The sequence below is a fragment of the Hyperolius riggenbachi genome, chromosome 1, assembly GCF_040937935.1.
Source record: "Hyperolius riggenbachi isolate aHypRig1 chromosome 1, aHypRig1.pri, whole genome shotgun sequence".
In the NCBI taxonomy this organism is placed as follows: domain Eukaryota; kingdom Metazoa; phylum Chordata; class Amphibia; order Anura; family Hyperoliidae; genus Hyperolius; species Hyperolius riggenbachi.
Genome location: NC_090646.1, coordinates 496,945,444 through 496,960,346, shown reverse-complemented (window position 1 = coordinate 496,960,346; position 14,903 = coordinate 496,945,444). Strand labels below are relative to the sequence as shown.

The 14,903-nt window shown below is 44.6% G+C and overlaps 1 protein-coding gene across 1 annotated transcript in view; it reads right to left on the bottom strand.

Moving 5' to 3' along the window:
• The window catches only part of LOC137532605 (uncharacterized), a 55,269-nt gene extending 44,533 nt beyond the window's left edge, over positions 1-10,736 (bottom strand). Inside the window, exons 1-6 of the mRNA XM_068253352.1 lie at positions 10,539-10,736; positions 8,833-8,903; positions 7,812-7,987; positions 2,550-2,675; positions 1,167-1,252; positions 917-1,047 (exon numbers count right to left, since the gene is read on the bottom strand). Of these exons, the coding sequence (XP_068109453.1) occupies positions 917-1,047; positions 1,167-1,252; positions 2,550-2,675; positions 7,812-7,987; positions 8,833-8,903; positions 10,539-10,736 (788 nt within the window). The remainder of the gene's footprint in view (positions 1-916; positions 1,048-1,166; positions 1,253-2,549; positions 2,676-7,811; positions 7,988-8,832; positions 8,904-10,538) is intronic.
• Positions 10,737-14,903: the final 4,167 nt, after the last annotated feature.

Below are 14,903 nucleotides of genomic sequence, written 5' to 3'. Positions count from 1 at the left end.
TATTATATAAAATCCACACACACACACACACACCTCTCTATCACAAGAACAACATTAGCACTCAGAGCTGTTGATGAGGAGGAGTGCTTTTTAGCAATAAGTATCAGCAAGAAGGCGCAACTTAACAAGCCTAATACAAGAGCCTAACTAAGCTTTTCTTATGTCAGCAGGTTCTCTCCCTTCTCCAATTACTGCAGCCACACGAGTGAGTGAAAAGGCTGATGCTGCCTGCAGTTTATAAGGGGGGGGGGCAGGAGGGAGTGTAGCCCGATTGGCTACCCTGTGTCTGCTGACTGATGTAGAGGGTCAAAGTTGACCCTGATGTAGTATAGGGGCGGGTTGAACTCATAGTTCAAGGTTCACCACCGAAGTTCGCGCGAATGAGTTCACAGTTTAACTGTTCGGTCCATCTCTAATCACAGCATGAATGCTACTGGAAACATTCAGCCACCTCTTGGGATGTTTCCCTCACTTTCCCCTCCAGGGGAAACTAAGAATTTCTACTCACACCTGAAGTGAGAAAGAATATCAACATTATTTACCTGCAAATATGACATACCTGCCTCGCTGTCTGTTCCTCTCAGAAGGTTACCATTCTTACAATGATTACTTCTAGTTCTGACAAGGTTGTCAGAACTGAAATAAATTGGTTGCTGTCAGTTATAACTGAAAGGACAACTGATGAGCAAGATAATGACCATGTTTCCCTATGGCTCAAGTGGGCAACAGTTTAACAGTGTGCTGACCAGGAAGCGATTACAGGGTAATGGCAATTTTCAAAATGGAGGATGGAGAATTCCTTTGATTACAGTGGACAAACAGGACACAGGAGAGAAGAACGAGATTGAGGACTATGGAGAGTATGACGTGTGTATTTTTTCAGTTTTGGTTTAAGCTAGAGCTCAGCAAGTATTACCTGCATACAAGGTAGCGGATTACATTGTCATGGCAGACAATTATCTCATAGCTGTCTTCTTTTTGCTCATAGTCAGCTCGGTGAATGAACTTCCTAAATGCAGCTTCTATACGAGGTCCATCTGTATAATACTGGACAAGACATTTCCATAACATTAGTGCTGCCTAAACTGGAGCATGCAATATTTTCTTTGCAGTTGATGCAAAATATGGTAGCTGTTGTAACTGAAAATTATAATTCAAGGACTCACAAAAACTTCTGGCCTCCAGTGCTGACATGGGTCTGGTTGGATGGGATGGCCTTCTTGCAGCAAGTCAGAGCCTGTTCGTGCCACACCTGACAAAGAGGGTAGTTGGAAGATAAACATTTGAATCTAAAGGCATCAAAATTGACAGCATTTCAGTACTTTAATTAGGAGTACCAATTTAAAGAGACACTGAAGAAAAAAAAAAAAAAAAAAAAAAAAGATATAATGAATTGGTTGTGTACTATGATTAATTACTAGAAGATTCTCATTTTTATTTTCAGGTATATAGTGTGTTTTCTAACATTGCATCATTCTCTAATATGTGCAGATTACACAACACTCTGCATTCAAAATGATTCTTTCAGAGCAGTCTGTGAACTAATGACCTCTCTTCTGGCAGATAAAAAGAAGACCGTTCACTTACAGTTGAGATAATAAAAGTCAGAAGACAGCCCTCTCCACGACTTTGAAAGTCGTAGAGATGAATGGCTTTTTTGCATAGAGATAACTGGAGTTTAACTCTTCCTGTACTGGAAACAATTACACTGATGTATCTGATCTTAATGTTTTATTTCTTAGCTGTGCTACACATACAAATATAATTTTTTTTTCGCTTCAGTGTCTCTTTAAGGGCCCTTTTTACACTTACTGCATTGCAGTACTCTCCTACTGCAGCTTGTCACAATGGTCATTACAGGCAATGGAACAGGACACTGCCTGCAATGAAACAGAAGTGCTCTGGGTGGCAGAAGCTGCAGTGTTACCATGTGACTTCTGTGCTAATCCCAGAAGTCTTCCCTTAAAGCGGACCTGAACTCTTGCACAGGAGGAAAACCGAGAAATGCACCCTGTATGTATTTAGAGAGTTTAGCCTGTGTAATTCCCCCTCATTTGTGTCTAATCACAAGTTGTAATTTGATCCTTCCCTGTGTCACATGACTGCCTATGGCAGAGAAGCCCATTTAAAAAGCACAGGCTGTAAACAATATGTCTGCTTCCATGAATTCAGCAGTAGAAACTGCACATTTTATGATTTGTATCAGCGTTAATCCATAGTTTAAAAATTATGCTGTATCTTTTAGAGCAGAAAGCAATTCTGAGTTAATGTCCACTTTAAGTCACACCATATCATTAGAGGAAAGGGGGGGGGGGGGGGGGGGGTTGGGAAGCACCAAGTGCAAAAGGGGCCTAAATGTCACAAACTATGTTTGACATTTACAAGGATGGCAAGTGCTCATTGCCAAGCAGCACCTGGCATATAGATGGCTGTAGGAAAAAAAGCCTTCTGGAAAAAAACTGCTTTCACTACAGTCTGTCGGAGTTGTACACACCGCAACCAGTGGGAATCCCAAGATACAAAGAATGATGGCCAGTTGTACCACTTACCTTGCAGGCACTGGCCAATGATTTCTGATGTCTCTTTGGCCCTTGTCAATGTAGAGTAGGTTATGTGATCATAATTATACCCCAAATCAGCCAGACGCTTACCAGTCAATTGTGCCTGTTCACGACCTACAATAGAGGAAACCCCCCCAAAAAAAAAAAAAAAAAAAAAAAATATATTGTAGTGTAGTATTGTGGTTGATTGAACAAACAGTGACTGTTAAGGCATTAAGGTGTGAGACTATGGGGAGATCCTCAACATTACATTTGTGAAAACTAGAATATATTTTACAAGAAAAAGGGTCACTTACTCCATTTTTGGAGTAAGTTATGCAAACCTTGCACTCCAGTTCTGACCAGTGAGGCCCTGTTCACACAGCATGTGATGCTGTCCGGATTCCGGCAACGCGTGCAGGAGGCAGACACTCATGACATCCGAAAGTGCATAGACTGCATGTGTTTCGGGCCAGTGCAATCTGGGAACGCATGCTGCATGCATTTTTTTTTTTAACAAAGACACACGGCTGACCCATACACTTTCAGTGAATGGGATCAGCCACGCAGCACATACAAATGCAAATGTACATACGCGCATGTTGTGAATGCACAGCCATCCGCATTTGAGGATGTGATGGGGCCTTATGATCCTCTCATCAGGGGCCATGCATGTAAAGAACAAAGAATGTGCTCTGAGACTAAGCCACACCTGACTAAAATTAAAGATATAAAATGCAGCTACAACGGATTCCTCTAGCGCTAGCTACACGATTCCCTGCTCCCTCCCGATCGCGGTGATCATGCCCATCAGGAAATCCCGTTCTGAACGGGTTTTCTGTCAGAGCAATCAACCCTCACCTGAGCGGTATTCAATTAATCCATTTTCAAGCTGCATATAGGTTTGCATATAAAAGTTGTAGTCCTATATGAACTTGCATCTTATTGGACTGAAATTAGAGATTAATACACATATATACTAACTTGCTGCATGCAGACTTTGTATTAAAGTCTATGTCCAGTCTCCATTGCAGTTCACACAATGAAACTGACCCTATTCTAAAGGCAATACCATTTCTGCAGAATACTTGTGTAAATTCTGACAATTTGATTATTTACACTTTAAAAACCTGCCCATTAGAGTTTAAGTTAAGACATTGATACCTTAGGGCTCTTACACAGTGGGACGTTAAGGCCGCATAACATTCCCCTAACGCAACGCATGGTGGTGCTGAAGGTGGACGCTACATAGAGCCGCGTTACACGGCTCTTGGTGCGCCGTTTTCGTTTGATAGAACCGGCAATGATTCATATGAATCATTGCTAGCAGGCAGAGAACATTAGCCATGTGGCTAGGCAAAATAGTGGACTCTCATCTCCTGCATACAAACAAACAACATTACTGAGCATGTGCAAACAGTCTAACGTGACTAAAACCGCGTATAACACATAGCATGCTGCACTCTCATTGAACGTGCAACATTACACTGTAACGCAACGTGGGCACTGTGAACAGCCCATTGATTTTTCATTGCTGTGAGTTGGGCTGCATTACAGGCTGCTCTAATGTGTGCCTGTAACGTCCCACTGTGAAAGCAGCCTTAAGGTATCAATGTCTTAACTTAAACTCTAATGGGCATAAGGAGGATATCCGAACTGACATGTGACATGATAGACATGGGTATGTACAGTGCCTAGCACACAAATAACTATGCTGTGTTCCTTATTTTTCCCTCTCCGCCTGAAAGATTTAAGTATCAGGAATTTAAAGAAAACCTGAACTGAAAATTAAAAGTCAAAATAAGCATACACAAGTCATACTTACCTTCCATGTAGTCTACTCCTCAATCTCTTTCTCCTCTCCTGCGTCCTGTTTGTCCACTGTGATCAAGGGAATTTTCCGTCCTCCATTTTGAAAATGGCCAATACCCATAACAGCTTTCTGGTCAGCACACAGTTAAACTGTAACATTGCCCACTTGAGCCATAGGGAAACATGGACATTACCTGGTACATCAGTTTTCCTCTCAGCTATAACTGACAGCAACTGATATATTTCAGATCTGACAAAATATTGTCAGAACTGGAAGGGATTATTGTCAGAAGAAAATTGTGAGCTTCTGAGAGGAACTGATGGCAAGGTAACTATGTAATGTTCATTTGAAGTTACCTAATGTGTTTATTTTAAATATTTTTACTCAGTACAGGTTCTCTTTAAGTGGCTGGCTCAGGCAGGAAGTGACTACAGGGTGACCCTAACTGAAAAAAAAAAAAAAAAAAAAAAAAAAAAAAAAAAAAGACCCTTTTTACCTCTATTGGCTCAGAAGCCATTTTCTGCTAGGAAAGTGTTTTATAGTAGGAATTTATCAGTGAGGGTCACACGGTAAGTCACTTCCTGTCTGAGTCAGTCACTTACATACCTGATATTTAACTCTTTCAGGCAGAGAACAAAAAAAAAAAAAAACCCACACAGCGTAGTTGTGTGTGCTTGGCACTGTACATACACATGTCTATCTCATCATGTCACTTTGTGTTACGCTTGGTGGTATATTCTCCACAGTCAGCACGTGGTGTATATCCTGACGTGAAGGAGGTACACACGCTAGCACAAGGAACCAGGATATCCCCAGTTTAGTGGAGGAGAGGACTGACGCCAACAGGAGATGTGGCATACAGAGCAGGCGTAGATCCGAACAGCCAGAAACAATCCTTCCACTATAGTGGCTCAGCGCAAGGTAGCACTGTGCATAAACCAGACCTCAGAAGATCAGGACAGGTAACAGAATGAACGCTTTCTTAACTAGTCACTGCTTAAAGGGGAACTGAAGATAGAGGTATATGGAGGCTGTCATGTTTATTTCCTTTTAAGCAATACCAGTTGCCTGGCAGCCCTGCTGATCCTCTGCCTCTAATACTATTAACCATAGCCCCTAAACAAGCATTCAGCAGATCAGGTGTTTCAGTTGTTCAGACTTTAAAGTCAGATCTGACAAGACTAGCTGCATGCTCGCTTCTGGTCTTATTCATATACTACTGCAGAGAAATAGACCAGCAGGGCTGCCAGGCAACTGGTATTGATTAAAAGGAAATAAACATGACAGCCTCCATATAGCCCTCTCTTCAGTTCCCCTTTAAGGTGACAGCAAGCGTCCATAACAAGACAGACTGAAATGAGGCAGCCAATGCAGTTGCGTGCCTCACAAGGACAGGACAGAATAGTCAGGAAATAGAGTCAAAGAAGGCAGACCTAGTACATACAAATATACAATAGGTAAGATTTCCTAGCGTATTACGATTACAGCTATCAATGAACTACAACGACTGACATATGTATATATCGGCGATAAACCGATATATGACATAAGCAAGGAACACTAACTAAGAACTGGAGCAGGACTAGGAAGATTTGCTACTTCGACACAGAAGCGAGCGCAATCCAACCGGACTGACTAGCCAAGCACGGGTGATCACGATACGCGCAACCTACCAAAACGTGCTGAAAGCTGAGTGACTGAACAGTTCGTGTACGTATATATCAGTGACACTGATGTATTAACGTAACACAAATACAAGGGAAAACAAACACGCTAGTATGCGTATATATATTAGCGATGAACCGATATAGGATGCAAGACTAGCAAGTAACAAATACTGAAAGAACAGGACTTAGAAGGACTCACTGACCCCTTTGCAGGAGTCAGTGCAGTCCACACGAGATCTACGAGCGAGGAGTGCCAGATAGTGTTGGGCGAACACCTGGATGTTCGGGTTCGGGAAAGTTCGCCGAACATGGCCGCAATGTTCGGCATGTTCGGGCCGAACCCCGAACTCCCCGAACATCCCGCTTGTAGGGGCCCTATGGGGTCGCAGGCATAAGGGGGGGAGCATGCCCCGATCGCGGGGGGGGGGGGGGGGGGGGTCGGAAATTCCCCCCACCCCCTCCGCTAGCGCTCCCCCCTCTGCCCGCTTCCCCATACAAAAGTTGCAAGAAGTACCTGTGTCCGGGTGGTAGTGGGTGGCTGTCTGGCTGGCAGTGGGCGGCACTATGCAGTGACTAAATGAGGAGGAGGAGTCCGGAGAGTGACGCGTTGAGGGAGGCCGGGCAGCGGGCGGTTCAGCAGTACTACTGCTGAACCGCCCGCTGCCCGGCCTCCCTCAACGCGTCACTCTCCGGACTCCTCCTCCTCATTTAGTCACTGCATAGTGCCGCCCACTGCCAGCCAGACAGCCACCCACTACCACCCGGACACAGGTACTTCTTGCAACTTTTGTATGGGGAAGCGGGCAGAGGGGGGAGCGCTAGCGGAGGGGGTGGGGGGAATTTCCGACCCCCCCCCGCGATCGGGGCATGCTCCCCCCTTATGCCTGCGACCCCATAGGGGGGCCGTATTCGGCCGAACAGGGCCCTGTTCGGCCGAACAGGGGCCCTGTTCGGCTAGTAATTTGGCAGTTCGGGCGAACGCGAACAGTTTGGCCGAACACCACCAGGTGTTCGGCCGAACTCGAACATCACCCGAACAGGGTGATGTTCTGCAGAACCCGAACAGTGGCGAACACTGTTCGCCCAACACTAGTGCCAGAACAGAGTAACAGACTGATCTGAAACTATGATAGCCCGAGGAGCCCTGCAGGAAGCAGTCCTTTATACTGAGGTCATCCAATGGGAGCAGACATGCAGATTCCCACACAGGTGAATTATAAATCACAGGCTGACAGCAGGAAAGGGCAGACAATGATATGCAGAAGGAATCACTCAGGGCCCTTTTCCACTAGCAATTGCTAGCGTTCACGCTGAACGCTAGCGATTGCTGAATCGCAAAATGCAGGAACGTTCCGGCGATTGCATTCACGATTTTGCTATGCTGTAGTGTGCATAGCAAAATTGCGGCAAATATCGCTCCGCAGCGCGATCGCGTTTGAGGCAAAAACGAATCGCGGTAGTGGAAGTAACCTACCGCGTTTCCCATTTAGCAAACAGTAGCGAGTAGAAAACCGTAGAAAAAAAAAAATAATAATAAAAATAAAAATCAGCATCGCAAACGCCACTAGTGGAAAAGGGCCCTCAGTGTGTTTGCCAGCAAAACTATGCTAGCAATAGCATGCAAAGAAGTCAAAAACTGCTTGTAAAACTGCAGCCAGCAGTACATGCTGCAGACATGATCATAACACTTTGGGTATCCTTTAAAACTGTCATGAGAATGCAAGTAGCCAAAACTTACCAATATGGAAGAAAAAGCAATAGACTTTCCACATTAACTTCCCACACACTTACCAAGTTTGGTTAATACTTTCTCTGAATCTGTGTTTCCATCCACATTGTACTGCCCATGCCGAACAAGGAATATATGCCGCCTGGATGTGGCTTTATGCTTTTTTAGCTGATGCTTCAAATCTTTCTCTGGCAAGTTCTTCAGGTTTTTTGGGTTAATAAGAGAGCTTGGTTCACGGCTGAGGGGAAAAAAAAAAAAAACAAAAAAAAAAAAACCAATCACCTCATGGTTCTTTTACCCGAGGCAACTACTTCTCAGGATAGGCAATTTAAGAAGATTACACAGGTAATAGTGTAATGACATAGTATTTAGCATCTATGAGTCTTTGGCCTATGACAGTTCTCAAATCTGTCAAGTCCCAGCAACAGAGCTAAAGCCAGGTACACATCTGATGTCAATTGGCCAATTTCACCACTAATGTAGTATGAGATCATACCTGAACATTAAAAATCTGAGCCTCATCATGGGGTTGGTAAAATTGGCAAAACAAAAACCATACTTAAAGTGAACATGAGATGAGAGATATGGAGGCTGCCATAGTCATTTCCTTTTGAGCAATATCAGTTGCCTGGCTGTCCTGCCTCTAACATCAGGCGTTATACGATATTGTCAGAGCGGACAAGATTAGCTAAATGTTTCTGGAGTAATTCAGACACTACTGCAGCCAAATATGTCAGTGGGGCTGCCAGGCTACTAGTATTGATTAAAGGGAAATAACTATAGCAGCCTCCATAGCACTCACCTAGGATTCACCACAAGGCAGTTTGCCATTACATCTATGATGTTACCTGAAACAAAACCACCCTCAACTTAATTCACACCAGAAGCACTATAAATATATACAAATCCAGTGAAGAAAAGGCCTGAACTCCTCAATATTTGGGGGCCGGGACACTTTTGGAGGAGAGTTGCTTTATAAGACGCAGAAAAGACAGACTGGTAGTGAGGCTGGGTTCAGTGGGAATGGTGTTTGCATTGCATTGCTTGCATATAGTCCAAGAAATTGGAAAATTGAATACTCACCTATACAGCAATTTTCCTTTCCTGGCAAGACTCCATGGCAGCATAACATTTGGGCAGTTCCTCGCGTGTAACTGCCAGATAGGACCACCCTGAGTATAAAAGAGACTCCACCCACTGCTCAGTATTCCTTAAAGATGGACGAGCCGCCTGAACAATGGGTGGGAATGTATGCTGCCATGGAGTCTTGCCAGGAAAGGAAAATTGCTGTGTGAGTATTCAATTTTCTAATTTCCCTGGCAACTCCATGGCAGCATAACATTTGGGCACTTACCTAGCTAAGAAAAAAATACAAGGGAGGGAATTTCAATCAAAGAAAAAGATTTTTAATTATATCATATTATATGACACTCAGCAGCAAAAAGAATCATATGCAAACAAACAGTATACATGAGATGTATCATAAAGGCTGATCAACTGCTAGGGAAATAACTTTCTTTCCAAAGTCAGAAGTTGATAATGCTGCTATTTTGTAGTGCCTTATAAAGGTGTGGCCAGAGGCCCAGTTAGCTGCTCTGCATATGGTTTCTATTGAAACTTTTCCGAGCGAAGCCCAAGAAGTCGACATCCCTGTAGTCGAGTGTGCCGAGACTACTTGGGGAGGAGAGAGATTCTTGGACTTATACGCTTTCTGAATAGTGGAAACAATCCATCTTGCTACAGTGCGAATCGTAGCTTCTTTCCCTTTATTAATCCCAGATGTAGTAATCAGAAGCCTTTCCGACACTCTGAATGTTTTTGTTGCATCCAGGTAAGCCTTTATGGTAGAGACTGGGTTGAGAGGATGAGGGTTATTCTCATCCAGAGGATCTTTAAAACAGGGAAGAGTCCATTCTTGGTTATAGTGGAAGTAAGTAGATACTTTTGGCAGGAAAGCTTCCACTGGCATTAACACTATCCTGTCCTCGAAGAATGTTAAGAAAGGCTCTTTACAGCTTAACGCCTGTAGCTCCGACACTCTCCTTCCGGAAGTTATCGCAATGAGAAAGGCCGTCTTAATCGTTAAATTATAAAGGGAGCATTTGTGTACTGGAATGAATGGAGGTTCAGACAGGAAGTTTAGTACTAACGGTAGGTTCCATTGTGGGAACCTAGGCTTTCTAGGAGGTCTCAGTTTTAGTGCTGCTCTGAAAAATTGTTTTTATTAGTACGTCAGAGGACCAACTAACTCCCAATACTGCCGATATTGCAGACGTATGCGAGCGCAGGGTACTATAGGCTAAACCCATTTGCAGACCCTTCGGAAAGAAAGTAAATGGCTAGTCTCCGGATGTAAAGGATCAAAGGAGTATTCTTCAGCGAATTGAACAAATTTCTGCCAGACCTTGTTATAAACCTTTGCAGTGGAAGATTTTCTGGCTGATGGAGTGTTTACGACCTCTTGCGGACATTCTTGGGCTAGCAATCTATGCTTCTCAACTTCCAGGCAGTTAATTTTAACTTGTCCAGATTGGGATGTAGAAATTCCCTCTGTAAAAGTAAATCCTGTAAAAGCGCAAGGCGTATCGGCTGATCTATCGAAAGATTTCAGAAGAGTGTACCAAGGCCTCTTGGGCCAATCGGGAAGGATCGCTATTATCTCTCCTTGGCAGGTCAGAACCTTCTGAAGAAATTTGAATATGAGCGGTACTGGTGGGAAAGCATAAGCCTTGCTGAATGTCCATTCCTGTACCAGTGCATCTGTTGCTACCGCCTGTTCATCCGGATACAGAGAATAGAAGGCTTGAACCCTCCTGTTCGCTCTCGTTGCGAATAGGTCGATCTGTGGTATGCCCCATTCCTTCACCAACTGCTGGAATATTCTTCAGAAATGAATAAAGCATGTCTTTATCTGCTCCACTTTTGATGGCCTCTCCCATGTCATTAATCCAAAACTTCATTGCTCTGGAAAAAGATGTAAGAGCCATCGCCGGTCTTGCAGCATCACCTGCAGTCATGTAGGCTTTCTTGAGATCCTGATTAAGCTGTCTGTCCTGTACATCTTTAAAAGGAGGTACAATCTTCCATAGGTAATGTTGAATTTTTTGCCAACCTGGCAATTGAAGCATCAATTACAGGACAAGAGTCTACTAAGGAATCATCTTTTTCAGAGAGCGGATACATCTTATGTAGTCGGTTCCTGAATGATGGCTTTTTTGTCTGAAAAAAATCTTGACGACTGTGCAGACGTAGAGGGTTTATCGTGCTTTTTCTTATCTTCACTATGTTTTTTGGAATGCTTGGAGCTATAAAAAGAAGAAAAATGCAATAAATAACTGCTCACCCTCCAGAGAGCAGAGGCCTTCACCTACCTTCCTTACCTATTATCTTTATAGTGGTCTTTTGATGTATGCTTCCCCATGGTAGCAACAGATAGCTGCAATAAAATACAAAGGAAAGACTCATTTAGAGTATCATGTGGCAGCTTACAGAATGTGCAAGTGGAGGATTGCGCACAAAAAACATAAGGTACCTTTAAACTGGAAATGACAATCCTGAGATGCGGTTAGTCCCCAGCGTTCCCCCAGGCGTCCACACCGTTCCGGGTATGTATATGGACAGGCAACGTCGGATTATTTCCTGCTTTATAGCTCCAGGACCTACCCGACGCTGCTGCCACTAAGCAAGAAGGCGACTGCAGAGCCTTCTGGTAATATTAGCCGCGGCGCCAGTATCCAAGATGGCCGCCGCGACCTTTGCTCCCTGCGCACAACGTCCGAGCCGGCACACTCGGAAGGGACCATTGCAAAAATCAAGCACCTCATACCCCCAGAAGATCTGCCAACCTTAGTCCACGCCTTCATCACATCCCGACTGGACTACTGCAATGCTCTCTACACTGGCCTTCCAAAAAAGGTCTTGTACCGACTACAGCTGATACAGAATACTGCTGCCAGACTGCTAACCAACCAACCCCGTCACTGCCACATAACGCCAGTCCTGCACTCCCTTCACTGGCTACCTATAGAATGGAGGGTCCTATTCAAGATCGGCCTACTGACATTTAAATCCCTGAATAATTTAGGCCCTGGATACATGAAAGATATGTTGCAGCTGCGTAGCAATCCCCGCATTCTCAGATCAACAGGTTCTAATAATCTAGTCATACCCAGAGTCCACTTGGAAACTTTTGGTCCCAGAGCCTTCTGTCATGCTGCCCCTACGTTTTGGAACTCCTTACCTCAACAGATCAGGACAGCTCCATCCCTGGACGTGTTTAAATCCAGACTGAAAACCCACCTGTTCAGTTTGGCATTTGCAGAAATATAACTTTTGTTGTGTGAATACTTCATCCTACTAATTACTGAATCTGAGAGAGCCTAAGCGCTTTGAGTCCTATGGGAGAAAAGCGCTATAGAAATGTTATTGTATTGTATTGTATTGTATATCGGCGGTTCAGCTTACTTCAGAGAAGCGTTTAACCTCCTAATACACCAGACATCTTAATTCGGCCGGCGGATTTCAGCACAGACAGGTAACTGAAGTGTACTTCATCATATTTAATGATGGTTTCTTAATCCTGGCGACCAACCAGAGACAACTGAACCCATAGGCTCATTTAGAAACCTGGGAACAGAGCTTCAGCCGGCGGCCTGACCGGCTGGAAGCTGCAAAACGCAGAGGTAAGGTTACAACAAAAATCACAAGGAATAAAAAGTACTCAGGAAATAGAGTAGAAGAAAAAGTCACTTATCTGGCGGCAAGGACATAAAAAGGAATACTGAGCAGTGGGTGGAGTCTTTTATACTCAGGGTGGTCCTATCTGGCAGTTACACGCGAGGAACTGCCCAAATGTTATGCTGCCATGGAGTTGCCAGGGAAAAGTAGGCTTCACTCACCGTTAAAAAAAAAGAACCCGAGATAAGAAGCATCACAGGTTCCATACTTACCTGGGGCTTCCTTAAGCCTCCTCGCCCTGTGCTGTCTCCATAGGTGGCTTTGGTTCCCAGCAATTCATCCCAAAAGCCTGGCCAGGTCACGTAGTGTGGCCTGGTGTGCTGTCCTTGGGAGCGTTCTGCACCTGTGCAGTACTACTGCACATACAGATTTCTCCCAGGGATGGTAGCGCGCCTGGCTGTACATGCACTACTCAGCCAGGCTTTTGGGATGAGTTACTGTGGCCTGAGCCACACGGGACTATGGCAAGGGACTAGCAGCCCTAAGGGGGCTTAAGGAAGCTCCAGGTAAGTATTGCTCCTGTGACACTTCTTGTGTCAGGCAGGGCCGGCGCTACCATAGAGGCAAAGGAGGCAGCTGCCCCAGAGCTTGTAGGGGCCCCCAGTGGCTACAAGAGGGAAAAAAAAATTCAAATCGACCTTATAGTTCGAGAAATTCAATTTTAAAGTTTCAAAAGGGAAAAAAAAACAAAAACAAAAAAAAAAAAAAAAAACAGACATTTCAAAACCAGCTGACTTTAATGGTTAATAGCAAATCCACCTTAAAAATTCTAGAAACCCTAAATTTGCAGGATATGTTAAGGAGATCATTGGAAATAAGAGGAAAACACAATTTTTCAAAAAGACCTTATAGTTTGAGAAAATCGATTTTAAAGTTTTGAAGGAAAAAAAAAAAAAAGTATACTTTTAAATGCGGTAAATGTCACTTTTAGTACCTAACGGTAGTGTAATTTTACATGTATCAAAAGAAAGAGCAATAAAATTTCCTGACAGGGTTTCCAGGGGGTCCATGCGCAGCCGCCGTGCTTTGGCCAGGGATCGCTATAGAGCCGCAATATGGCTGTATGAAGATCCCTGGCATTTTTTTCCCATTTTCCCAATTTTTTTTTTTTTTTTTTTTTTTTTTTTGGGAGTGTGGGAATTTTTTTTTTTTTTAAATTATGTGGGGTCCCCCCTCCTGAAACTTTTTAACCCCTTGTCCCCCATGCAGGCTGGGGTAGCCAGAATGTGGAGCTCCGACCGATTGGGGCTTCAAACCCTGACTATACCAGCTGCAAAAAAGGTCCCTTAATGCAAATTTTTGCTCCGGGGTCTCTGTTGGGGGGCCCCCAGGTTTACAGGCACGGAGCTAGGGGGGTTGGAGTAGGACAGGTGCCCCGGGGCGCCGGGTCCCCAAGGGCGCCCAGCTGAGCTACAGGGTTGTTTTTTTTGGGGAGGGGGAGCAGCGCAGAGAAGAGGGAGAGCTGTGAGCAGCGGTGGAGAAGGGGGGCCATCTCCCCCCTCCTTCTCACCTTAGGTGCTCTCCGTCCCTCGCTGTCCCCTCCACAACTAATGTTTGTCCGGGTGGCTGGCAGGACTTACCTCCATCTCGCTCCAGCGCCGGAAGTTCGGGTCCTGCAGCCGCTGCTCTGGACTAGACGAGAGAGTAGCGGCAGATCCATCCGGCGCTGCGACGAGACGCAGGTAAGTCCCGCCCGCCGCCAGCCACCCGGACGGACATTAGTTGTGGAGGGGACAGGTAAGTCCTGCCCGCCGCCAGCCACCCGGACGGACATTAGTTGTGGAGGGGACAGCGAGGGAGGGAGAGCACCTAAGGTGAGAGGAGGGGGGAGATGGCCCCCCTTCTCCACCGCTGCTCACAGCTCTCCCTCTTCTCTGCGCTGCTCCCTTCATGCTGGGGCACACACCTGACTACATATACTGGGCGCATATATACCCCCTGACTACATATACTGGGGACATATACCCCCTGCCTACATATACTGGGGACATATACCCCCTAAACAACACAGAACCTGAATTATCAGCATATAACAACAGTTCCCTCACAAAAGGATAAAACTTAACATTTATTATTACATTAAAAAAACTAGGATTACTGTCATATTAGTATCTACATAAAAGGTTGACACAGTAGGTAATAATATAGAGAGTCAAATACTCCTCCCACTGTCAACCAGATAATAACTGTTACAAAAAACCCCCCACCATACATGAAAAACCCGACATGTTTCACTTCCTAATTGGAAGCTTTCTCAAGGGAAAAGTGCAGTGCATTAAGTGCATATAGTGTTAGGATGCATTACAAAGTTATTAAAAGCATTATCAATAGTAGCATAGCGTATAGGCTTATGACAGCAGCCTATTGTAGATACTAATATGACAGTAATCCTAGTTTTTTAATGTAATAATAAATGT